Raw genomic sequence first — 27,492 nt, forward strand, 5'->3', positions numbered from 1 at the left:
TGTTTCCTTAATAGCAATAAAATAATGGAGACCATGATGATACCCATGGTATATAGAGGCAGGGATAAAAAATAATAAGGGCTGCCTCATCCCTTTGAAATCACGCTTGCAACCTTGACTCAGTGGGCGTGGTCTTGGAGCTACTGTATGACGATGTCAGTGCTTAAACACTTTTTTTTAGTAGATAACATCAGCATGCGAAACGTACTGAAATTGACTTGACTTTTTTTTTTACGTTTTAGTTATTTATTTTACTGTTTTAAGTGATTGATCATTCATGTGTGTATTCATGGTGTTGATTTAGTGTCGCACGTATGTGCGTGTGGTATTTTCATAATCTATAAGCTAAGAAATGGATTAAATCCAAGAAATAGTACATAATAATGGCTTTTGATATTAGCATTCAAAATAATAGCTTCAAACATTTTATATTAGGATTTTTTTTTTATATTTGCTTCCCATGTTTTTACGTTGCAGTTGCATTGGTAATAACTAGAGCTCAGATTTATACGACAAGTCATAATTTGAACATTTTTGAGCTATTAGTCATATTTTAGGAGTTTTCGAGCATAGTTTTTTTGGTCATCAAAAATATTAATCTGAAGGCATTTTGCTCTTCATGTAGTGAATGAATGTAATACACTCTCAAAAAGAATTCTGGTCTTTCTTTTCTTTAGAAAAAAAAAACTTTTGCATTCCCAGTAGCCATTTTTCATCCTCTGAGGATACTTTTGCTATGTTTTTGAATGGCACGCCAAACACAAAAGATGTTATTCATTTGGACACTTGAAATGTTTGCAGTCAACGCATTTTCCATCACGCCTAAACACTGGGATTTTTGTCAAGAATGGCAGATGGGTTTTGCCACCTTTCCACATGACTAAAATACTCCAAAGCTCTATAACAATGTTTCTTCACATTATGCTTTGAAGTAAAAGTAATTTTTTTCCCTTCATAAAATGACACTCCCCTCAAGTTTGGTAACTGCGCTCCCCCCCCCCTAATTCTGGTGCTGCCTAAAGTCGAGTGTTCAGAGTAAAATGTTATGGACTTTAAGGGAGAATATTTTCAACACTGATGGTAGCTGCTGTGCGGTCATGTGGGCAGTGAGGGATTTGCATCACAAGGGCCTGGGTTTGAATCCCACTGGTGTGTGCCACCAGTGATTTTAAGGTCATATTTTCATGTTTGTTTGGTCGTAAATGCTTGCATGTTATCAAGATTTTTAGGTCATAAAAATCAGAGTCCTAGTAATAATGAAGCCCAAGGCTTCTAAAAAGCTGCACCCAATTTAAATGAAAGCAAAAAGATTTTAAAAAATTAATTCAATTTAATTAAAATTATTAGGAATTTCAAAAGTTAATTGAAATTATTCGTCTCGAATTGGCTTTCAACAAGCCCAATAAAATTCAACTAACATACTTGAACCAACTGAAATGGAAGCTACCCATAAGCATATACAAAATTTCTCATTTTAAAATGTTTAAATGGTTGAATGAAGCAAGCCAATGAATATACAGATACTGATGACAATAATCGAAAAGATAATTTTGGAAAGAATTCAATCAAATGTTTAGTACAGCGACTGTGCAAACTACCACAATCAGCACGGTAGCAAAGCGTTGGTTCTATTTGAGCAATGGTGTCAGTTTGTACAGACTCCTGCGTGTTTTGAAACAGCCCTTATTATATATAGCCCTGATATAAAGGTGTAATTGGGGGGGGGGGGTTCCACTATATCACAATGTTATACTCAACACACGAAACATTTCAGATTAGGAAAAAAAAATTGGCACCATATTGTTTTTTCCCTCTTCCCATACAACTGATCCTTAACAAATCATAAATCACTTTGAAACAAAAACAACAAAACACAAAATATCAAGGATTATAAAATAAGCAAATCTAAAAAAAATCACATAAGCTCAGAAACATTCATGCACAGTAAAATCCTAGATGCTTTTCACTGGAATGTTATACATGAAAAGAAATATTCATGGGAAAACTGTGAATAAACATGAAATATTTATAACAATAAAAAACCTTAAAAGAGAGCGATATAGTCAAACCCAGTCAAACCCAGAGTAGCAAACCTCTCGATATAACAAATAAAGCTTTTAATGAATTATAAGCCTTCCTATAGGTGAAACTCCTCTAAGATGGCCACTTTTTCGCAGAACGAAAAGTGGCCACCTGCAGAGGTGACCACAGAATAGAGGTTGTATAACAGGAAAAACACATTTCAAGAGGCATGTCAAAATAATGGTTTTCAATGTCACAATAAATTCTTATGCTAAATTTGTTGGCAATGCCTAAAAAAGAGATACATATACAGCGAAACATCACTACAACGCTACTTGATATAAAAATCCTTCTACAGTGGAATTTTTTAAATCTTGTTTGGAATAACTGATGGTCGGTAATATTAAAGTTCTCTCAATACAATGGTTTTTTTTTATTAAGCGACAACCCCTTATAACTATTTTTAGGTGGATTTTGAAACCGCTACATCGTTTATTTATATATTGCTCGAAATACCCTTCAATATATTTTTTTAATTTCTCTCACATGTTTCAGTTTTTCTAAAGACTTATTGCAAGTACTGTATATGGTCTTTCCTCATATTTCTCTCACTCCTTCACTGTTGGTCTACTGAATCTCTGTGAGTGCTAAAAAGTAAAGTATCCACAAAGCCAAAACTTCCACAACCTTTACATATTCAGTAAAGATCATAGGTTATTTGTCTTGCTTACCCTGTCAACTTCGGAACAAATTTTTAAACTATCTTATCAACTAGCAGTAACCATATACCATTAGCCTTTGTCATAGCTATTCACAAATGTTTGAAACCTGATAGTGTCACACACAAACTGAAAATCTGATTAATCCGAAAACATATTGATGCTGATGTATAAAGGTTATACAAAGAGAACTACCAGCTCTGAATGCATTGAGAAGGAAAAATGCACAAAAATGTGTTTTTTAACTAAAAAAAATGGCTGTGTACAGATTGACTACTGACTACACGGAGTTGGCTGTGGAGTAAAGGTGATTTTTGTATCATGCCTATGGAGCCATATTTCATTCCGAGAAAAACTGGTCGCTAACGGAAGTTGGCATGGGAATAGAGGTGGCTGACTATGGAAGTTTCACTATATAATGTTATAAGGCTATAGAACACATCAAGAGGTTTGAAAAAATATATTTCTGAAGTGTAAAAATATGTATAAAAAATATGTATGCAAATCACTGGGGGGGGGGGGGCTTTTAAATTGGTTCTCAATCGAGCATGAAAAGGACTCTCTTCCAATGAAAATTATAGAATTGCTTCTACAGAACTGGATGCAATAGTATTGTCAATCTTTAATTTTCTAGAATGGCTTGTGTGTGAAAAAAAAAAAAAGAGACAATAACAAGAACTTTTGTGGATGGAAGAAGATATGTTACATTTTTCTGCTTTCACTCGATTTGCGTATGTGACTGTTTCTACTACCTTTAGTTGGGCAAGAAGCAAAAAAAAACTATAAAATATTTTTTGTTTTGGTTTCATTTGTTTTTTTCCCAAGGCAAATTTAAAGATGCGTCTGCATCAAGTTTTTGTTTCCTTTCAATGAAAATAGCAGAAATTAGTTTGAAATGGTTAAAATCCATTTACATGAGCTCTAGAAACACTAATCAATGCTGCAGATTTGTGGATTGTTTGACAATGAAATATTTGGCTATAATGAAAATTTTTAGATGATCTCATTTGTTTAGCTTGTGGATGGAAGCCTTGGTTTCGGTTGGTCTGTAAGTCAACATGTTTGGACCAAGAAAATCATTTATAAAATCCTTGCCTGTTTCAACGATTACTCTTTAAAAACTCTGAAGCATACTAAGTTTACAAAGCACACTGAGCCATTTTTGCCAAAAAGGAAGCAGAACATAATGTAAATACATTCTACACAGAAAATATTGATGGAAATGATCTCACTGACCTTTCCTCAATGACAGTGATAGCAGATGAATGCTGCCTCCCCGCCCCCAGCATCAATGGCAGAGCCGTCTGACCTAATGTATATATACATATATATATATATATATGAATTGACATCATCATTGTGCCCTTCCCCCAGACTTTCAAGTCTATCTCCGCCTATGTGAAAATAACAATCTTCTCTTCACATAAAAAGTTACTTCTGGGATCCTCATGTGTATAAAAAATTTTACGTTAAGTTTGGAATTTTTTTTTTTTTATCTAGCTTATAAGTACATGTATAGCAGAACTTTTTTATATACATGTCATACAAAATCTTTATATAATCTTACAAATGAAATACATTATCACAGCATCTCATTATATAAATATACCCTCATTTTTCTTCACAGGTCTTGTATCTTTTAACAGAATAGGAACATTGTAAAAACATTCCATTGAAAATATTTTCAGTTTTTCACAAAAAATACTTTAAAGTATTCATGTCTGTACACCTAAGAACAATCGAATCATAAGGTTTAAGGGAATGAGGACCGAAAATGGCAAAATTACTTTTTGTACTCAGAGTATATCTGTGCACACCAGTGGTGAGAATGAAACAAAAACCAGTCCCTAAAGGCAAACATGACCAAAAAAATTGGTGGTTATTGAATGAAAATGCTATATATCACTTAGTTTTTTCCTTTTTTTTATTTCTCAAAAACTTTTGATTTTTGGACTCGACTCGTTCCCTTCTTAAACCTGATGATTCAATTTTTACCTCAGCACCACTTCCAGCTGAAAGCACCTCTGAAGCGAGCAGAATGGCACAGACTTTGTTAGATAGCTTTCGTTACGATTTTTGATTGCACCATGACCGACTTAAAGTGAACAACTGATTCTACCAACTTTGATAATATATTAATTTTATTGGAAATGCTGCAAAGGATATGCTCCTGCAGGCACTTGGGATTTTCATATGCATATGAAAATACCCTCGACACTGTGGCATGCCACAATGTCAAGGGCATCACGAGTCTTTCAATTCTGGTAAATGAATCCCTGCCAGAGCCAACAGCCATGGTCAACAGCAGCATGCACATGAGAGTGGGATCAACATCTACTAGCTCGCATAATAACAGTAGACAGACCACAGTGCAAAAAAATCCCTCAGTCATCCAACGCTAGTGCACCAAAATATGTAAGTAGCTACAACATTCAGAACCTTTTCCTTGCTATGGGGGGTGCAGAAGTCATCCTGATGAGATCTAATTCAACACATCTCTTAATTTAATTGCTTTAGAGTGTATGTATCACAGCACATGAAACAGTGAAACCTTTTTTCATATAGGCTTGAAACCTAGATGAAAATCAATATATTCAACCAAAAATGCCAATTCAGACTCTTCTGTATATAAACATTGCATATAAAAATTATTCGATATGGGAAAAAAAATTAATATTACATTTAACATATCAATATACATAAAAATACATATTTGCAACATTTCATACCAACACTTCGCCATAAAATTTATGTCTAAAACTGATGTGATGATGACGTTGAGATTGTGACTTACATTATTATTTAGAAATGTAAGTTGCGTGAGTTTTCCATCCACTCAGCCTTGTATCCTGAATTTGAATATGCTGTTATTATTTTTCTCATTAATGTATCACAAGAAAGAACCGAATGGCAAGCAAATTATCTGCTTGTATATTAGAGTTTTGTGTGAAATGAAGTGGAGTGGCTGTTCCATCTTAGGGTAAAGGCCATGGCAAACCACTGAAATCCACGGGACCCCCTAAACCAGCATCTGCTTCAAGAAGACTCATAATGACAGCCATTGCAGCCTCATCATTTCCTTCATTGTTATTGCTGTTTTGATACGAGGCTTGGAGCATCTCTCTACCAATAAGAGGGTCCATGATACCATGTTCAGTTGAACTGCTCACGGAGCCGCCACTGTCGACCGCACCTTGATATTGAGATGTGCTGTTAGATGATGGGGAACTGCCTCTGTAATCACCATTTTCCATGGTGTGGTTTTGTATTTCTCTGTGGATGTTGAAATGCTTGGGTGTCATGCTCAGCAGCTCATCCTTACCCATAGTTCCCGATGAACTTCTAGGAATGGCAAAGTTGGTGTTGTTAGGTCCTGGACTGCAGCCAGATGAGGGTGAATTCTGAATTTTCTGAAGTTCGATCATTTCATCTGCGATCTGTCTTCCTATTTTTCCAGCTCCAACTCTGGTCCCTACTAATCTCTGCATATCACCTATGTTTTCGGCAGTAGGAAGATATGATAGCACAGTATCCAGGCTATTTGAACAACTGCTGACATCTTCCACTGCTGCACCGAGAGATTCAATAGTTTCACAGTCAACATTCTTAACTAAAGTATTGACGGCAACAATGTATTCAAACTCTTTAGTCCATGGGTTACGAAAGTTTTTCCAACGACTCTGTAAATGGACAAATGAACCCGATTTTGTTCTAAATTTGTACGTTTGAGTAACTATTTGTTCATTGCTTTGCAAAACTTGTCTATGACTATCAGCAAAGTGCAGTATGTCATTCTGGGAAAAATATTCATAACACGAAGCACCCAATAACTCTTGGGGCAAATAGCCTAAAATGGGCGTGACTCTTTGATCGACAAAGAGGAATTTACCATCCATAGAATGCCGGGATGTGAATTCCATAGAACGCAATTCAATTCCATAATTTGGAGAAGAAGGCGCATGAAGTTCATTTTGTACTTGGCCTATGGCTACTAAACAACTAAGATTACAGTCGCTATCGACTTCACTCTCATCCTGTATGTTTAATTTTGTTGGTGCCCAAGACTTGAGATAGCCGGTGCAATGTATTACACAGTATTTGCGATCTGATGATTGCGATTTCCGCCTTCTGTGCATGATAATATTTGACTCTGGTTCTTCTTTTACTGGCATCACATTTTTGTACTTCATGCGGCAGAAAAACGATCTACGTGCTCCGGGACAGAGTCTGATCTGGCTCTGTGGAATATCCCCTTTAACCGGCAGCATAGTTTTTGCATCAATTAATCTTTCCTTCGGACTAAGGTCAGAAGATGAAAGTTGCTCTTTAACTTTTGCAATATCTTTCGGATGCAGAATATCAAACCAGCTTTGTCCCAGAAGTTCTCTTTGGGAATAATTCAAAATTTGAGAGACTGACTCTGACACAAACAACATCCGCCCTCTATCACAGCTCACAACAAACAAGAACCCTTCGGCAGCTTGAAGAATCAAATGCTTCAGTTCTTCATCTGACAAGAAAGAAGGCTTATAATGACCCTCAGCATAGGTATTGATTGATCCCCTCAAGGTCTTCATGTGCTGAACGGCCATCCTGAGCACAGTCAATTTGTCCAACTTCCGAGACATCGCATTACACATGGGTACCATAGATGACAATTCTGTTATGTATTTGTTCATTTTATCTCTTCTACGTTTCTCGATCTCACTATGGTTCTGCTTTTTTGTTTGATCTCTGCAATCCAGTTTCTGAACTTTGACTTCTTCGTCCTCATCGACATCACTCCCACTCATTGCTTCCGACGGCAATCGTCTCTTCCTTGCTGCATTTTGATGATCTTTCATCGCTGAATTCATTTTGCTTTATTCAGACTTTTTCACACTAAAAATAAGAAATTCAATTACTATAACATTCTATGAATATCCGAAATATTCAACTGAAACATTCTATGCTAGTGATCAGGTGCAGATACAGGGCCCTACCGTCCCCCCATGCTTATAAGAGCGCATGTGCATTAGAGACAAATAGATGCCAGAGAATTGATATATTTAATTACGAATGGCTAGCAGCAACTGTTAAGCAGTTGGTACGACAACGACGCAAAATCAAAGGCAACCAAAAGGTTCGTAGTTTGAACCCTGCCTATAATGCTATTTTTTCCCTGTTTGACCTTACATACTCAATTTTTTAAATGATATTTATTTTTTTATTTTTCATTGGCACTAAGGTCACGTGTGGGGCCATGATGCGCTTGCTGCAGCATATCAGCTAACCGCCACACACACGTTTTTGCATAGTAAAATCAAAGTATTTGAGGTTTTGTGATTTTATTGCAATTATTTTTCTCAATTATTATTTCTTTTTAACGCACATGCGCTCTCAGAATGGACATCTACAGTAATTGCGAGTGCTAGACATAAATTTCTCTCGGATATCTTTTTATAAACATGGGGGGATGGTGGGGTCCCAGGACGATTGACAAATTATGTAAGTTCATTGAATTGTCACATATTCTATGGGACATACAAATTTTCCTATGTTATTTGACTCTTTAGAAGAGCAATCATAATCCCCCCGATAAATGCCTAAGCAAAGGCGGCACCATCAGCTTTGATCTATGAACAAAGCCTAGGCAGATGCCCAAGGATCCTGAGGATGGGTATTATGGAGTCAGGTTAAAAAATAACTGCTCTTCATATAACCTTACATATAAAAACAAATTTCTATTTGCTTTCAGAATGAAAAACTTAAGAAATGTACCTCATTTTCGGTCTTATAATTTTTATCCAGGAAGTTTTTCATAGATGGGTCATTTTCCTGAAATAGGGCAAAAAAAAGTGATTGGCAGGTTGTGGGCATTCATAATTGTTAACAGTTAATTCCCAATATACGGTATACTGCGATTTGTCGGCATTTTTTACTGCCAAACCTGCTTTGCCACTATGCACTAGAACCGGAATATCCAAAAACGAACACATGGAAATAAAAGTAAACTTTTCTGATGATAAAAAAAAAATTAATTAAATATCATGAAAAAATAGTCATATGCATGTATATAAATACATATCTCAATGAACGTTTATCACATTCTCATTAGGCTTTTTTAGAGATTGCGTGGTTGGTGGGGGGGATAGTGATTGTTTTTACAAAACTATTAAAAAGGGATTGGTTTTTTTTGTCTTTATGAAGGCAGAACTTCCTCATGAACTCAGCCAGATGTGAAACAAATTGCTAGACTGTGGCACATCGGCGCCCGAGTGGCATGGTGGTATGGTCTTCCGTGAAGGTTGCAGTCACTGTCTTGGGTTCGAACCCAAGGGGAGATATAGATATTTACCCTAACGAATTTGAAGTGACCACCGATAGACAACGCCTTCATCTCCAACCCATCTCATTAATGGCAGTAAATTGCAATATAACGATATGGCCAGAGTTGGCATTTGGTGAAGTAGATTGTGGGACATTAATTGAAAGCCACAGTCCCTCAACAGTATTAGTATGGGCATCAGTTTCTGGGTCTTTGAAGGTCATACTCTGATTTACGGTAAAGTAAAGAAAACCTTCATCTTTGAGACAGGTGTATGATTTCCAGCAAATCAGATTTCTATTATTCCTGGTAGTGCATATTTTTCCAACACGTTTAATAGCACATTTTTGCCCTGGTTTGACATTACTTACAAAGCATTTTAGGGTAAATTCTCAATATACGGTATACTGCGATTTGGCTACTTTTTTTTATTGCTCGCCAATCCTGTTTTGGCACTAGGGATACTGCCCCATTTCCAAAAAATGATTAAAAACATAGGGAAATAAAAAAAATATATAACTAGCTATAATACCCGGCGTTGCCCAAGTTTTCTTCAATGAGGCTTTTTTGGATCCCGTGATATCTCTGTTTCTTTGAGGGACATGCAAACCGTGTCTAAGTTCACCAATATGGTGACTTTCTGCGCGACTCATGAAAGAAACAAATCTAGATTTAAAGAAACTTAAAAATAAATAAATATATATATATGTTCTATTTTTTCAAAGGGTGCTAGGTATTTTGATTCCCCCCCCCCCAAACTTCAAGTTATCCATCTCTGCCTGTTTCTGCTTCAAAAAATGCTTAATTAATGCTGTGGAATTTTTTCGATGTACTTTTTATGGGCCCATAATTAATTTTAAAGCAACCTAAACTATATGAATTTATGCAGTTCAATATCAAAAGACAATACGGAGATATTAATTTTCATGAAATCAATGTTATTGCATGGATATCCAACTCGAAAGTAGGTCCGGCTAATCACTTCATATTTAATCTCCTGGGCTTCGTATATCTATCTCTAAGCGAACTCAATATTTCAAAAATTGAGTATTTAATACAATTTTTAAAATTATTGATGTGACAGAAAACACCACAGAATTTCCACATCTCTACATTAAAATCGGCAATTTTAACACTGATTTCTATGAGAATCACCCTTTTTCTGACCATCAAAGTGATGCTGATGATGATTACGACGTCATTTAAAAAACCTCATTACTGGCAGTATTGAAAATGTGGCGAACCATTATAATGGCATAAATATTATGCATACATTGGCAGCGTTGAAAAAATGACAAACCATTTTAAAGGCATATACACATCTGAAACGCATTGCTAGGGAACCACGGTAACCAAAGTAAACGTTCCAAAAGTGATTGTTGAGGCCCAAAAAACCATTGTTGCCCTATGGTTTTTTGCCCATTTGGGACATTTGTCCTGCTCTGACAAAATTTTAAAGTAGCCTATCGTTCAAGTCTGGTCCCATTTGGTATATATGCAAAATTTGACGACGATCGATTTAAAATTGTAGATTTGTATAGAGAACATATACACACACACAGATAGAAAATCAATTTTATATATATAGATAATAATTATTTAATCAATAAACACACGTGTAGGCCATACTTTCTATGGTGCATGCTCTGGAGACTAGTGCTACTGACCAAACACAGATGCCAAAAAAAACCCAGGAAATAGCGTGAAAAACAACACAGAAGAAGCACAATGAAATGGCAAAAATAAATTGGACAAGAAAATCGGGTGCAGTGGTGTCATCTACGTTTTAGAACCTGGAAGAATTATGTTGGTGACATATCGCTGGTTTGGAACGTAAGAAAATTTGGCTGCAAAACGATATACCGTATATTGGGAATTGGCCCATTTTTGCTCCCTGAATCGCCCTTCACTCATTTACAGCAGTTGTATTTTCGTTTTGAGAATTTACTTTCATCAATCTCTACTGTGACATCAGGACCACCAAGAATGACATTTTTATTCACCAATGCTTCTACAATCACTTCACTGCAGAAACTCAACCACTGTATTCTTCTACGCGTGCAGTTCATCAGAAATCCAAGAATTTGTTGTTTGCTTCACCCACAAGCATGAACAGGCTTTTTTTCATTTTCAAACCATGTGTCTCCACAGATAGACCTTTGCACTGTATGTGAACATTTAATTTGACAGGACCAACAGAAACTATCGCTTATTATGCTGGCGAGATATCGCTGTTTCAGCACAGTCTGAAATTTGGAGATAAAAAGATATATTGGGAATTAATAAATCTTGCTAAAGGCATTGGCCTGGAAAAACAAACTTTTCTTTAAAATAATTTACATTACCTACTATAAAATTAACAAAATAAGAGGCCCTGCAACTGGAGTGGGGGAAGCAGGTGGGTATGAAGGGGGAGCAAATTTCACCCTTTAACCTCTCATTCAACATTGCAAGGGGAAGCCAAAATGTGCGCTTGCCCGGATGACCAGCTTGTGGCCCTACCCTGCATCTATACAAGTTTTTGTGGGCTCCTCTAGACAATAATCAAGTGAAAAAATGTACTTTTATGAGAAAAATTAGTTGTGCTCTTTTGTTTAAAATGATTACAACTTCAATTAGCCTATTTCAACAAAAACAAACTCAATAACAACTTGTAATTTAAATATGGAGGAAATATATATGGACGTACACATGGAAGAAACATGACCACGTTATTCTTCATGTTGACATCATGGGTTTACCAATCTGTTTGAGTGACATCAATGATTGGCGTGCATGCATCGTGTATGTAATTAATTATACAGTTTATAAACAGTTAGTACTACTGACTAAAAATAAATTAAAATATTACACCTCCTTGATTAGTCCTTGAACTCGATCACACGCTGGCTTGGATTCGTAAAGTTTGTAAATTTTGTTACAAAATAATTATATAATGAAGATTTTGACGGACATTTCCTTTTTTTTTTTTTGCATCATCTCATGTCAACAGCGGTTTTTATTTATCCATATCTAGAGTGACCATACGTCCCGTATTTCCCGGGACAGTCCCGGTATTTTCTGTATTTTTGGTCGTCCCGACTTTTTCGCAAAAGTGTCCCGGTTTTTCCCGTATTTTGCACGACGCTTACTTGAATTTTTATTCTTTATTGAAGTCAAAGATTGAAATTATTTTTCAACTAATAAACTATATTATGATAATTACAACTATAAATGAGAATATTTATCTCCCACATTTGTCTTGGTGAACGTTTTTTTCGTGAAATTCATTTTAATCCACACAACTTGCAGTAACGTTTCATTTCCCGCCATTGTGATTTTACCGTAATTTTAACAATATTTGGCAACTTTGCTCGGTTTTGGCGTCATTTTTGGCGATAATTGGCGATGTCCCGTATTTTCCCGTAATTGGAATCTCAATGTCCCGTATTTCTCTCGAGGAAATATGGTCAGCCTATCCATATCTTGGCTGTGATGGAATCTACGTGACCATACATTAACAAGAAAAATACGGGATAAAATACGGAACATTACAGATGGTCATCAAAAATGTCACAAATTGCTTGACAATTAGAAAATTGCCTTTGCCAGCAGATAAATGGATACAAAAAAAAATCTGCATTGCATTGAAATCGGGATAGCGAAAATGAGAGCAAAATATGGGTATGGATACGAGAATTCCGGCTAATATGGCCATAAAGACTTCAGCACTTTTTGGAAGAAAACGAAAAACTGCTGAAGTGCCAGAAAAAACGTACAGCGCTACCGTATAGCCCTCCCTTCATATACAAGGGGGTATAAAGGGGTTCTAGCCCTCCCTATCACGCTGTACTTGTGCAGCACGACATCGCATGGACTCCCATGTATTTCATATATGTTGAATGTTTATGTCCGGGGGATTAAAAACGACTAACGTAGGATGCTGGAGTCGGAAGAGTTCCTCGAACCACTCCGGAAGTTGCTTCCGACGTATATTGCACCACATTGTCTGTTTGAATTGTCCGTGTTTCGGAAGCACGTCAGAATGCACACAGAACATACAAGGGTTCAAGTGATCGGAAAGGATTTTTACGTACAGATCACCTTTCAGAGTTACACTATGAATGTGCCTCTTCTTTACATGCGGGTTAATGGCTTCATGAGGTTTTTATTCACACCCACACATCTGTCGGAGATTGGTCACGCATGCAAATATCCAAAATTCATATCCACCTCAGAAATGATAAATAAACGCGGACTACTAAGCCACGTCCATAGGCACTGGCAAGGGCGTAGCGAGGGGGGGAGGGGACTTGGGTCTGGTCCCCCCTGAAATGTGAGAAAATGACCAGAAAAAGATGGCCAAATCCATTGTTCCGTCACTTTGGAACGGTAGTTCCAAGTGACCCCCCCCCCCCCCGAACGAAATTTCTGGCTACGCCCCCGGAACCTGAAGATATTTCAGGATTAGATTTTTCCTCCCTCAATAATCAATGAATACGCAGGTCGACCGGCAACTATGCTATGCTCACGTTGTGTTTCTGATTCAAAGTAGCTTTAAATCGTAGTAACAGCGGAATGAGAAGAATTTTTGCTGAGATATTCCCTCATGGCTAATCTGCAACAGAAGCGGCTGAAACCGATCTATATAAGCACTGCTGACTGCATCGATTTAAGTTGATTGGTTGCGTTTCTTCCTTATTTGCATACGCTCTTTTGTACTAGTTTTTATGGCTTCTCAATGAGTTATTAATTAATTTTTTCAATATATGTTGATAAATTTATTAAAAGATAAAAAAATAGAGAGAACTGCAAAAAATATCGAAGTAATTCCCACTAATGAAGAATAAATAACATTACAAAGATCCACTAGAATCAAAATGGCGGATACAATGGTGACGATCCAGTCGAATCTCTGAGACAACATGAACAATAAAACAAATGGGATTAAATCTGAAGTTTTTAAATGCTTCATGAACTAAAAAAATTTATTATACTTATTTATGTTATTCTTGTACATAATGTTCAGATATGCTTTGGATCAAGATTAACATCAAAATTTATTACAAATTGCATGGATGGTCTTCACTCCTTAAAAACTCCAGCCCATGAACTTGATGTTTGAACTTGGAAAGCGCGGGTGTTTTTTTTTTTGAAAATCTGTTTCAAAATGTCGCAAACTCAAAATGCTATAACTTTGAAAGGTTCGGCCGAAATAGTCACTGAATTCTTTCGTAAGTATATTTGAAAGGGGAGTTTTTTATTATATGTTTGTTATTTTAAAACGTTCGCCCGTCCTTTGTTTATTTACGCATTTTTCGCATTGAATTTTTAACACAAAATGTAATCGTTACTCAATGAATTGAAGCTTTCAGTATTTCAAGACAATGATTTGGATAAAGGCTTTGAATGAAAATGTCTTCAAACACTCACACATTCTTTCGATCACTGTGCAAATCAGTTTAGATGTTTTTATCTTTGCTTGTGGATAAATTGGTTAGATAATTGTATTACTGAGCTTTTTCCATTCTCTAATAATGGCTGTGGCCATGACTCCCCCCCCCCCCCACATGGAGAGCTAGAATTAATAAAGGCTCAGTTACATTGGGCAAGTTTACTAGTTGCAGTTTTACTCGTTGCTATTAAAGTTGGCAGTGGATATGAATATGGAGCGGGACATTTATTCAATGTTTGGTAGAAGACGCTAGAAGTGACGCCACGCTCCTTGCTGGATTTCTTGGGCACATGTGATACCAAACCGATGTAGCAGATTTGATTAAGTCACATTACTGGCTTGCCTTAGCTTTTGAAAATTAAAAAATGAAAAATTACAGCATCTAAAGTGCAATTAGCGCAATGCGATTTTACTTTTATTTCATCATGATGGCTCTCGCAGGGTCAGTGGATGTGCTTCCCTCTCTGATTTACAGTGAAACCTTGTTATAACTATACTCTTTAGACCAGGCCTGTAGCAAGAAATTTCGTTCGGGAGGGGGAGACCAAAGTGATAAAACAAAAGATTTGGCCATCTTTTTCCTGTTATTTTCTCACATTTTAGGGGCAGGACCAGACCCCCAAGTCCCCCCTCTTGTTATGGCCTTGCTGTACACCAGTGTTCCCAAAGTGGGCAATATCTCCCCCGGTGTGGGCGATGGCAGGGGGGGGGGGAAAGGATAAAAGCTGCTGGTTTAACATAGGATTCTATGGGTTTACATGAGTTATGGGGCGATGAGAAAAAAAAAATTCTGAAGATGGAACAAAAAGTTTGGAAAACTATACTGTAGACCAGTGATTCCAGTGGGTGTTAACGTCCCCTGGGGGGACGATAGAATGTTTCAAGAGGGCGGTAGAAGCTACGGGTATAGCATAGGATCCTATGGGTTGGATTGCATTAAGCGGGGGGGGGGGGGGGGAGAAAAAAATTTGAAGAAGGCATAGAGGGGACAAAAAAGGTTGGGAAACTATGCTGTAGACCAAGAAAAAATGTTGGAGATTATCGTTATATCAAGAGGCAACACTTCAACATTAGAATTAACACATTTCAAAACAATACTTGAAAAAATATTGTTGTAGAGGGATTAATCAATATATTAAGTGTTGCTGTAACGAGGTTTCGCTCTCCAAAGCAGAATGTTTTGCATTGTTCTGGAACAAGTCCTTGGCTGACTGGAAATGTGCTGCAGTAAAAATTACCATAATAGTGTTTTCTACACTTTTCTTGAAATTCTTTCAGATTGTTTTGCAGTAGTGTTTATTGTTCTGCAATGTACATCACAGATATCAGCATATTCTGCTTTGGGGGGGGGGGGTTCACTGTAATTAAAAATGAATTAGTTGTCATGAAGGCTCGCACAGAGGTGACCCTCTGGGGGTGACTAGATGTTTAATAGGCCTATCAGCTTTGAACATGAGTGAGAAACAAAGAAAAATAAATTTTTAATCATCCAAGAAAATCAGATCTGAGTAAGAGAGGGGTTATGAGTGAGATTCAAGCCATCATCCTTTGTTCTGCCAGTCCCATTTGGGAAGAGGGTTGACTCCCAGAACATAGCCCCATGAATACAGAAGGATGGCTGTAGATATCATATTGATTTTGTTTTTTGTGTATTTTCAGAGTATGGCATAAACAGCATAATTTATCAGAGAGGTATTTACCCACCAGAATCCTTTTGTCGGGAAGAGAAGTATGGACTTTCTTTTCTGATGACAAACAACGAACAACTCAAGTCTTTTATTTCTGGTGTACTGAAGCAGTTGCATAGTATGTATTGTATGTATTTTCCTATATTTGACTTGGATGTTTTTGAAATCCAATCTAAAAATTAAGTAATAGTATTCCATCTCTTTCCCCCCCCCCCACCACCTCGCCTCTCCAGAGTAGTTTTTCTGATCCGTAGATTGCTGTGCTTGCCAATTGTGTGTTTCTTGCTTTGCTTTGTGTATATGCCTAGTGTTTGTGAAGATAATAATGCTCATGATTCTAATGGCCTTGGCTCTGAAACATAAAACATATCAGTGTACAGTAGAACAGGGCTTGACAAATCCCAGTTTAACCAGAAAATCAGTGTTGCTGTTTAAAATTTTCTATATGTGATTGCTAAATTGGAGTCTAAGGATGAAACAAAGTTTTCTAATTACATTACATCTTTTAATATGGGAAGAAGTTATGAAGTTACGGAAGAATTAAAAAACCCCATTATTTAGAACTTGATTTTTGAGCAAAAACCATGCTTGGCTCTCAAGAAATGTGGGTGGTGCCTAAATAGTTTTTTGGTTTGTCAGGCCTTGCTGTAGAATCTCTCTCGTTTAAAATAACAAAGGCTGGGGATGAAAAGAATTTTTGATACAAGTCAGTACTTTTGGAAGCTGATACAGAAATCATTTTAGGATTAAAACGGCTTGTAATTTGGCTGGGGTAACCGTGGCCTTGAACTAAATTTGGGTCTAGCAAAAAAAAAATTATGCTTTTTTTAAAACGTTTCTTGAAAATTTTGAGTTTTTTATGTGAAGTGATCTGCAAGAAAGGCTTGCTTTCAAAATTAATTGTTGAGTTCCAAAATCAAAAAATTAGAGTAGGAGGGATGGGGTAAAAACCCACTTTTTTCTGAGTATAACCCTCTCGGCCCCCCAAGAAAAAGTCTTCCAGGGCCCTGAGAAGGCACGTTATGGCTCTTGAAAATACAAATATAAATACAATACAAATACAACGCCACAACAGGCAAATTGCCCAACGAGGTGGCTGACTTAAGAACATCATGGATCCCCCGAGCCCCTACCTACTACTGCTACACCACACATGCACCCCCCCTCCGCGGAACCCCCCATCTAATCGGTACATGCGGGAATGTGCGTGTACGTGTAGTGCAACCTGACGCAAAGTTTGTTTCTGTGTAATGCTTGTTATGTGTAGTGCTGTCATCTGCCCCCAGTTTTACAAACTATGAGTGAAGTGTTATGGTTGAATGATTTACGGTTGTAGGACTGTTGCTCTCTGTGGCGAGACTTTTTAACGGGGAGATCGGCTCGCATTTGCGCCTTGAAGTTGGGAACCACAGAAAACCAACTTCAGCCGACCACCACTGTGGGGTTCGAACCCGGATCCTCGCATCACGAGTCCGGCACTATAACCACTCGACCACCACAGCGGCTGCCTACTATTTCATTGTTTATTTCAAAATTTCAAGAACATTTTGTTTTTCAATTTTGCATTTGCATACAGAGTGCCTGCTGACCAAGGAAGTTCATAAATTGGTAGTGATAATATCAAGCATTGAAACAAAGGAGACTTTGGAAAGATGGGAGTTCCGAATAGAATGCGAGGGAGAATTCCAAGAATGGTGAATTATTGCTTTTTTAATGATATTTTGCTTCATAATGTTTTTTTTTTTAAATACTTGTTCAGAAATTCTATAACTTTGTTATTTTTTTATATATTACTGAACCGCACATACACCTCGTAAATATTTTCCTAGGGAATTTCTAATGGATTGGTGCATGCTGAAAAGTGTTTCAAATGTATAGATGTGGTCCTAATGCAATTATAATGTTTGAGTAATGCATCACATTTCATGTTCAAGAATTGTTGCTACCTGTCTGTTTTTCATATACCAAAAGTTCAATACTTTTGTCCCCCCCCCCAACCCCCGAAAACCATAATTTGTAAAATAATAATGCCAAGCTTTTGTCTAGAACATCAATTTTTAACTACAGTAATATCCAGGCTTGTGTCCCTTTGCCCTAAAAATGATATTTTTTCTCAATTAGACACATTTTGAATAAAGTTTGAAGGTTTTGACTGCACTTTCGTAGAGAGTAATGCTTCTCTGTTTTTTATGTAAGAAAGATGAATAGATAAGAAAGAATAAAGAAAATCTGCAAATTCCTGTCTCTTTCTGGAGAGGGTGAGACATTACCATTGGGAAAAGTTTACCTGAACTTACATCATCAGTGTTGGAACAAATTACTGACATAAATCAACCTATCATTATACCATGTTACAGAGATCAACATGTTCACTTACAGTGTCTGAGTATGGTGGCACAAATATGGCCCTTGTGATTTTTAATGGTGTGTGATAACTGTTTGCATCAAATTACTTTAATTGATAATATCTAAATATATTCGTGGGATATTAGTGGTCAGAGATGATTTGTTCCGGCATCGCATTCCCTAGCTAAAACGTCATTTCCCTTAGGTTTCTGTGGAAAATTGTTTAAGAGATTTGTCCCAAGTTGTGCCTAAAATTTGAAGATAAGTTTGTTAAAACACCAAGGAACAATATAAAAAAGACAAACTGATTGAAGGCTAAAAGCAGCAGGTTCAAAATCAAAAAATGGATATATGAGAATCTTACACAAAAACACCAGCTTCAGTAGACTACACAATCCAGTTGAGTTCGTAGGTGTCATCTCCATCCGTTGTGATTTGGTTAGCTTATTTCTGTGTCTGATATATGCAGATGAGTAAAGATAAGCTCCTAAAATGTCCAGACTGTTCAGTTTGATGCTAAGAGTCTTGTACTGAAAGAACACTTTCTCTAGAAATATAGGCTCCTTTTTTTTCAATGCACTTTCTATTAGTTGAATTTTTCATTTTGCATGAAATAGTTGAAAAAATTTCAGAAAAAGAAGTTGAGGTATATCTGGAAAAAGATTCAGAGGTGGACATGAGATGATCGAGCTTGAGTGACAATAGTTCTGATGATGATTGGTGCTAAAATTCTGCTCACGACGTGGTTGTTTTATATTATCATGTGCATCCATATCAACAAAAATGTTTGTTAGCCGAGTCAGAAAAATCATGAAAAAATTTTCGTTAGCCAAAAAATTTGTAAGCCAAGGCGTTTGTTAGCTGAAGCATCGTTGTATATATATATATATTTTTGTCTGGCCCTAAGTTCTACCATTTATTTATTTCATGCCAATCCGTAAATTACTTCTCCCATTTATTCAATTTTTGTAAATTTTTAATTTCTTTTTCTATTTTTTACCATTCAGCAAATTATTTCCCACATTTCTGTCAGTCCATAAAAATTTTCAACTACTTCTATTGGTCTGCAGCTGCAAAAAGGTTGAAAACAATGGTTTAAAAAGACAAGATAGCTTCACAGTTTATAATAAAGAATATATGCAGTATAATGATAAAAAAAAACCCTTGAATAGATAACTATTAAAAACTACGGCCTAAGACATCTAGTTTGATGTTTACTTATGTGTCTTAGATTGCTCTTTTTCAAATTACATAAAATAATCTGGTTAAGTAAAACATTAATTTGAAGAAAAATATGTCTCGTTTTTTTTTTTCCATGTTAACATTGCTTTGATTTGTAATCATCTTCAAATGTTTATCTTAATTCATTTTAATTTTTGTTGCAGTGGAGAACGGAAGTCTAAAGACATTAAAGAAATCCAGAAAGAAATAAGAAATATTGTCCGGCAAATCACAGCAAGTGTGACATTTCTCCCATTGCTAGACCATGCCTGTGAGTGATCAAATAGATAAATTATGCGTTGGCTTTCTGTGTGTAAATAAAAATTGGGTGATGCAATTTTTTCAAAGTTGCAAAAATTAACATATGTAGTGAAAGTCTCTTATAGTGACAGTTCACAATCATGAGGCAAATTGTTATAATGCTACTTGTTACAAGCAAATTTCCATAATTTGCTCTATCAGGTTAAGAATTGTAGGAAATTGTAATTTTAATTGCATTAAAATGTTTAGATAATTTTGTTCCAATATTAATGTTTAAAGTTATTGTTCTAATATTAACAAATGAACGTGAAACTTAATTTTTGGTCCCTCATCACAGTTAATTCTTGCAAACATTTTTTGCATGGAATTGCATATTAGCAAAGTGAGATAGTTGACCAGCTGAACAATTAAAAGTCTCACTTATTATATCACTGCTCACTTCCATGGATATATGGATGCCTCAACATTTTCCCATTGATCATAAAAATGTTAAGCTAGTTTTTTTGTCCAGTCATTTGATTAGAAGAGAGACAGAATAGAATTAACAGTCAAATCCAGTTTTAACGAACACTGTTATACTGAAAATCTTGTTTTAATGAACACTTTTCTAATCTCCAAAATAAGTTTACATAGGAATAATGCAAGAAACTTGGAATTTCTTTATAACGAAATTTCGTTATAATGAAATGATTTCTCCGGTCTCTTGGAGTTAGTTTTAACGGGATTCAACTGTATCACATAACTCATGTCTGTCGTGAGGAAGTCCAAAAATAGGAAGAAAGAGGATTAAACAATTACACTTTTCTGTGTCCATTCTTTACTCAAAGTAGGCCTACCTCGGAGTAGTTTTTTGAGGATTTTTTTTCCCCCACAATAAGATTCACCCCATGTTCAATTCTTGCAGAGAGGGAAGGAAAAATTAGTATTTTTGAGGAAAAAAGAAAAACATTTTTGAGAAGTCTTTTGACATTATTGCAAATGTTTCCCAATTTTCAATGAATATTTTTTTTATCTTTAAGCTACCCGACTACCATATTCTAAACACGATTGCAAAAAATTCTATGAATGAAATGAAATGTTTTGTTATTTTTACAGTACATTCAGCTAGTAATGGTATAGATTATGAACTAAAATTCAAAGGATTGTATGATATGCTCAAAGTTGCATGTCTCAAATCTGTTGGTGTAGGTGTGCATTTTTAGAAATTTTATTCTACATTCGTCTATAAAACACTAGTTAGATTAGACAAATGTACCTAATAGACCTTAGATTTTACTTCATAACCTTGGCATTATACATAGTAGAATATCACATTAAAATTTGGTAATGATACAAGGGATAGATACACACATAGTTTAGAAATCATGTTTCACAAACTCGAGTAAAATGTCAAAAATAACATTTTTCGTGAAACAGATTTAAAGTTCTTATTCACAGATTACTTGTATGCAAAAACACAACACTAAAGTGGACGTAACTTCTGTTCTGAGTGTCTCATAAACAAAACAAGGCCTGTTTTGGAATCACAAAGAATAGGGGCTTTCAAAAAAAAAAAAAAAAAAAAAAATCCAAAATGTTTGCAACATAGTCAGATACCTTAACATTAGCTGTTTGACAATCACTTGTTATAAGCCGTACCCTTTATTTTTTACTATATATATATATACGTGTTTGTTTTTTCTAATTTAAGGTAATTGAAATATATATATTTTTCTTATTTTTTGGTTTTTGTCAGTTTTGCCTGTCATAAAAACAATGTTTCTGTCATGCTGGCTTTTAACTTGGGCGGAAACTTATTATTCCCAGGGAATGAGATGATGTTAATTCAACAGCTATTGTGAAACGTCTCCTATTGGCTTTAAAATAAATTACTATTTTTGTTTGTTTATGCATGCATATTGAAAGATACGCATGGGCCACAAAAAGTGTATGTGAGGACTAGAGAGACTAGAATGACTAGAGAAATAGTGCAAATATAATTGGTGGTTTAGTTTTTCTAGATTTATGTAACATTTGTTTATTAGCCTCTAAGTCTGTTATTTTAACCGTTTTATATCTAGTGATATTTACATATCAAAATTATATCGTTATACTTTGATATCAGGTGCCTTCGATGTCTTATTGTACACCAGCAAAGGGTTGGATGTTCCAGAAGAGTGGGCTGAAGAAACTGCTCATCTGATACCAGATTGTGAAGAAGTTTGCCTCAGTAATTTTTCCACTTCGGTTCACAAGGTTGATACTGCTGTACAATATAAAAGCTGTGATAAAATGTGATGAGGTTTTAATGATCAAAATAGCATTCTCTGTATAAATTTTTATTATTTTTTTGTGATGAAAGTGTCGGTGTTTCTTGTATTCTGGTCCATCATTGCATTTTTTTTTGTATATGAAGCACAAATGTAAATTCAATTTGAAAAATATGAAAAAAGTATCCATGTTGTGTCTTATCAAAACAGGAGTGCTTATATTCAAGTGTGCATGTCTTTTTTTTTAAATTATCAAAATTATTTTTTATGTGCTGGTAGAATATCAAATTTGCAACTTTAGAAGTTTTTTATTATAGCAATATACAGGGTGGTTACAAATAAACTGACACTACTCAGACATAGGTAGCACCCATTCTGGTGGAGGTGTTTTGATGAAACTTGGAATATAGGATATACAGACCATGGGGGAAATGATTCAATAAAAAAAGTGGGATTTTTGACCACCAAGTAAAAAAGAGTTTTTTTATCGCAGTTATCTTTTCCTCATGGTCCAAATAACATGTATATACCAAGTTTCAATGAAATACATCCACCACAGCTGTCATTACATAGGCTGGAGTAGTGCCAGTATAATTCTACTGTCACAACTTTGACCTATGTAATGCCAGTTGTGGTGGACAAATTTCATTGAAACTTGGTATATACATGTTATTTGGACCATGGGGGAAAAATAACTATGATAAAAGAGCTCTACTTTTTCACCTGGTGGTAAAAAAATCACATTTTTGTATTGAATCTTTTCTCCATGGTCCATATATCGTATATACCAAGTTTCATCAAAATACCTCCACCAGAATGGGCGGTACCTATGTCTGAGTAATGTTGGTTTATTTATTACCGCCCTGTACTTATTTGGTGAATGTAACTTTTTATGTAAAAATTATATTTTAATTTGAATACTTCTGGAGTTAATTTATGGATAACATCACTGAGATAAAAAAATTCATGTTTTCAGGGTATATGAGCATATTTTACTACCGCTCATTTCAAACATATTGTGCATTTTTTATTATTTTCATTTAAGTATCAATCCGTTAAATTTGAAGAATACATTTTTTTTTAGAATAAGTAATATGCAGTATGTTCAGTTTTTAGACTATCCAGATTTTGGTAGTTTTGGTACTATATTGCTTGAAAAAAAAAGGCAGCTGAATATTGTCTCTGATTTTTAAAGAAAATATTAAAACTCAGTCCCTCGTATCAAAAACATATTTGCATAGTGCTTTTGATTAAGACCCATGTCACAATAAATAGGTTTCGGTATAATTAATGAAATTTTAATTACTTTATCCCACATTTGCAATTTGTGAAAAGTTTTGAGACAGTATTTAAAGTAAAATTTTTCCATACTTATTTTCGAAAAGAGCTGGACTTTTTTATATCTTCTTTACATACACACACACACTTGCTATTCTTATGAAATCAGTTGGATAAGTACTTAGTTTCAACAGTGAATCGTCTGATAAAAATAAATTTTATTTGTTGAAATGAAGTTTTTATTTGTTTTCATTGAACAGCTATACCACACAAAATAACTTAAGTGTTTTTTTTAAGTTCTTTGAAATAAAGAGTTATAATGCAATCAATAAATATGTGCCTCAATCAAAATTGAATGTTGCTGTTTGACTATTCATGCACTTTGTGGAAGAAGTGTATTAAAGCATAATTTTAAGAAACACTTGTTCTTGTGTATAAAAGAAATAATTTTATATTAACCCTCTAGAGCCGCAGGTGGTTTTTGAATTTTCCTGTACAGAATCGTGAGGGTATGATAATAGCATACCCATCAAAAATTTATAGAATATCAGAAACAAGATATTCACTGCACCGTTCATGTAGCCATTGAAAGGCTAGAGGGTTAATTTCAAAATTTTTACAATGTTTGAAAATAATCATATTATGAATATTTATGCACATGTATTATACTGTGTTTAGTATAACTTGATGTCAACCTTGAAATGTCTTTCTGTGAATTGAAATCTTAGAATTAGGAATTTAGAAGTAGATATCCCTCCAATACCTTCTCTAAGGTTATAAGGTGTCATATAGGGATGGGAGGAATAGTGATTTGACCGAATATCAATTTTCTTAAAATTAGTTATAAATAAAATTATTGGTAATTCATCATATATATATATATGATTGATATTGAATTTTAATCGTAATTTATTTAAATAAATGTATTGGTTAGCACACTTGCCCGGTATGCAAGGGGACCCAGGTTCGATTCCTGGAGGAGGCAAATCACTTTTCTTTCCAAATATCAGTTTCGGCATAAAATCCAGAAAATTCAATTTCTCAGTATATTTCAGGCCGAAAAAATACCATCTCTTGAAATTTTTTTGTTGCCATGACACTGACAATCAAATTTAAAGATGAGTGTTATCCCTCCCATATTGTATCAAAATATTTACAGAATCAATTTTTTTTTCAACACTTGTTATGATTTTACATATAATTTAAAAAAAATGTCAACCATTACTTACTCTCAATTTGTAATGCATCATAAAATTTACCACTTATTGTTTTTCTTCAGATATTCTTTGCCCCTTTTGTCTCTTTCAGTAGCTCAATACGCATCTTGTCTAGAGGTACATCCTTCAGTCAGTGAACTTGTATATAATTCATGTTCACTCCAATTTTATTGCAGTAGGATTAGATTTTCAGTTTCATGTTTTCCTTATCCTAGAAAAATTCACCCTTATATAATCTTTTTTACAGAAACGGATATACACAGCACAATAAAATATAATCGGTAAATTTTTAATTTATGGTAAAAATCCTAATTGATAATTTTTTTAATTAGTTTGTTGTGCTTAAATTTACATAAATATACAGCTGAATATTTATCTCATCTCTAGTGTCATGCAGTCCTACCCTGTACGTATGATTTATGAAATCGTATTGGAACGTCATATTATTGAAAAGTTCTATGACTGAAATTTAGTTTCAAATAAGAGTAAACACACTACAAACCTGGAATCAAAAATCCAATGTTTTTATTTCATTTTGGTTTTTTTTTTTGATCTGATGAAAATCATCTGATTGCACAAAATACTTGTGAAATCAATCAAGAAAGTATGTGTGTTAATTACCAAGGAGAACTTTACTTTTTCAAAATTGAAAAAAAATGCAACTAAATTTCTTAAATTATATTAGGATAAAATTAATTTTGCTTGAATTTCAAAAGCATTCATCTTAAATGAAGTAATATTCTTTATTTAAGATGAAAGAAACTTAATTTAAAACTTTTTATTTTATCAGTTGCTGGCAATAAATTTTTATACTCTTAGATTCATTTTTTTTCTATATTAGAGTTCTGTTACTCAGAATGTCTAATTCTTTTACAAGTTTCACTTTTCCAGTTGATCCAGAATTTTTCCCCAATATATATTTTAAAGGTGTCTTCGTTTCAACTTCGGGAACAGATGATTCGACATAGCCAGCTAGCAAAGCATCAATCAAAGGAAATTGGAATTGAAGGAATTGTTACTAAGTCCTCAAATAACGTTTCTCAACGCATCAAGAATAGCGCTAGAAACAAAGGACATACATAAGAGCATACTTGTCAACTACTACTGATTTCTACCATAAAATACGAAACTACGGCCAATCGTGTAAAACAAGGATTTCTTTGAATTCCATATCCTATCGAGTACCAGGGCTAACGCAAGGCTAGGACATTTGCTATAATTTTTTTTTTCATGCTATAAGTTCACTATAAAAGAACCCGTAAAGGATCTCAGCCTTGGGGCCCTGCTCCAGGATGTGGGAGCCATGAGATTAGTATACAGTAATTATCCAGTAAGAAGAAAATAGATCTATCCAATATTTGAGAGAAAATGGCATTCAAATTTGTGTAGAAAGAATTTTAGAAGATTAATATTTCGTATATATATATATATATATCAGTGTTAAATCATTTTTCTTTATAAACTGTTTGGAGCAGAACATGCCACGTGTTACAAGCAGAATGCGTATTTATATGCTGCGAAAGATCGCAGATAATGGTTTGCTAAGTTCGAAGAACTTGACTATTGCGGAGGATGTTTTTTGCAGGAAAGCTATGCTACGGGTGCGCTTGGGGAACGGAAGAAAGCTAGGACCCAGTTGGTCACGTGATCATTGTTTCTACTCCGAATGCCACCATAGCAATACCACACTATAGAAATACTGTATTTATAGTGTGGTGTTGGCCATAGCCCTCTCTTTCTTGTTAGCCCCGATCGATTACAAAATGATGTCACACAAACACAGCATTCCCAAAGAATAAATATCAAATTAATAACAAATTAACCAATAGACATAAAAAGGTGCAATTTATATAAAAATAACTTATCATGGCCTTAAGTTCTTTTTGATAAAAGAAAGTTCAAATTTCACTCACAGATGGTGCTGTAAAATGAAAAACTACACATCTATATATTATATAAAATTGATTTTCTGTATGTATGTTCTTAAAAAAAAACAAATCTAAAATTTCATACCAGCTAGGACCCAGTTGGTCACGTAATCATCGTTTCTGCCAAATTTTGTATGTGCACCAAACAAGCTTCAACTTAACCGCTTCGCTCACAAGCGATTGGTAAGAAATTCGAATGATTTCTGGTTAACGAATCAACGACAAATACGATGCAAGATTTGATAACCTTATTTTAACATAATGGCATGTTAGAAAAAGGAAGGGAAAAAAACAAGTGAAAGGAAAATAATCAGTATATTACAGATGAGAGATTGGTATAAAGTATATTTCTCTTTTCACCCTCACCTATCTGTTTCTTTCCCCCTCTTATGTACATGTATGTAGTAGAACGTATTTACCCTTAGAATAGAAGCTTTTTACCTCATCACAGAGATGAAAAGAACTACTTTTTTTCATAGGGTTTCAAGAAAGTTTCATGGTGATGAGGAGAGAGGGGAAAAAATAGACTTGGGAATTTATTTATTTGAATTTATTTCACTGGCGTTTGGACGCAATATTACGTCCTTGATCATAAAGTGGTTAAACGGTAGGCTATTTTAAAAGTTCGTCATAGGCAAATTCCCGATAGGGTCAAAGAACTGTCCAGCAACAATGAATTTTGGAATTTATACTTTTGTTAACTTTGGTTCCCAAAAAATGGTTTATCACTTTGTTAATGCTCCCAGTATATGAAGGAAACCCGGCCAGTGCCAGGTATGTATTACTGCTAGTTTGATACAGAATGTCAGATTCACAATTTTT

General features: G+C 35.0%; 2 protein-coding genes across 3 annotated transcripts; one reads left to right on the forward strand and one right to left on the reverse strand.

Moving 5' to 3' along the window:
• Window positions 1-4,129: 4,129 nt before the first annotated feature.
• cyc (basic helix-loop-helix ARNT-like protein cyc) lies at window positions 4,130-12,028 on the reverse strand. 2 transcript variants are annotated; one of them, XM_089249345.1, is made up of 2 exons: window positions 11,902-12,028; window positions 4,130-7,622 (listed from the first exon to the last, which is right to left on the reverse strand). In XM_089249345.1, exon 2 carries the CDS (start codon window positions 7,595-7,597, stop codon window positions 5,717-5,719), a length of 1,881 nt encoding a protein of 626 aa, XP_089105471.1. In that variant the 5' UTR covers window positions 7,598-7,622; window positions 11,902-12,028; the 3' UTR covers window positions 4,130-5,716. The 2 variants fall into 2 exon arrangements, with proteins under 2 accessions (XP_089105471.1, XP_089105472.1); XM_089249346.1 differs by lacking the exon at window positions 11,902-12,028 and adding an exon at window positions 11,738-11,836 and having other exon boundaries at window positions 4,236-7,622.
• A 2,086-nt stretch (window positions 12,029-14,114) lies between these two features.
• Window positions 14,115-23,944, forward strand: LOC149069332 (mitotic spindle assembly checkpoint protein MAD2A-like). Its single transcript, XM_089249862.1, has 5 exons — window positions 14,115-14,261; window positions 16,142-16,288; window positions 17,747-17,864; window positions 19,902-20,008; window positions 22,103-23,944. The coding sequence occupies exons 1-5, from the start codon at window positions 14,198-14,200 to the stop codon at window positions 22,273-22,275; spliced, it is 609 nt and encodes a 202-aa protein (XP_089105988.1). The 5' UTR covers window positions 14,115-14,197; the 3' UTR covers window positions 22,276-23,944.
• Window positions 23,945-27,492: the final 3,548 nt, after the last annotated feature.

The sequence above is a fragment of the Pholcus phalangioides genome, unplaced genomic scaffold (assembly GCF_987345545.1).
Source record: "Pholcus phalangioides strain wild (caught in Gottingen) unplaced genomic scaffold, Ppha-v1.0 ptg000022l_1, whole genome shotgun sequence".
Classification (NCBI taxonomy): domain Eukaryota; kingdom Metazoa; phylum Arthropoda; class Arachnida; order Araneae; family Pholcidae; genus Pholcus; species Pholcus phalangioides.

Excerpts from the sequence above, each read along its gene's own strand:
- cyc (XM_089249345.1), bottom strand. The coding sequence starts at position 7,597 with ATGAATTCAGCGATGAAAGATCATCAAAATGCAGCAAGGAAGAGACGA.
- LOC149069332 (XM_089249862.1), top strand. The coding sequence starts at position 14,198 with ATGTCGCAAACTCAAAATGCTATAACTTTGAAAGGTTCGGCCGAAATA. Across the intron at positions 16,289-17,746 it reads TGTACTGAAGCAGTTGCATA|AGTGCCTGCTGACCAAGGAA; the intron begins GTATGTATTGTA and ends ATTTGCATACAG. Across the intron at positions 20,009-22,102 it reads CCCATTGCTAGACCATGCCT|GTGCCTTCGATGTCTTATTG; the intron begins GTGAGTGATCAA and ends CTTTGATATCAG.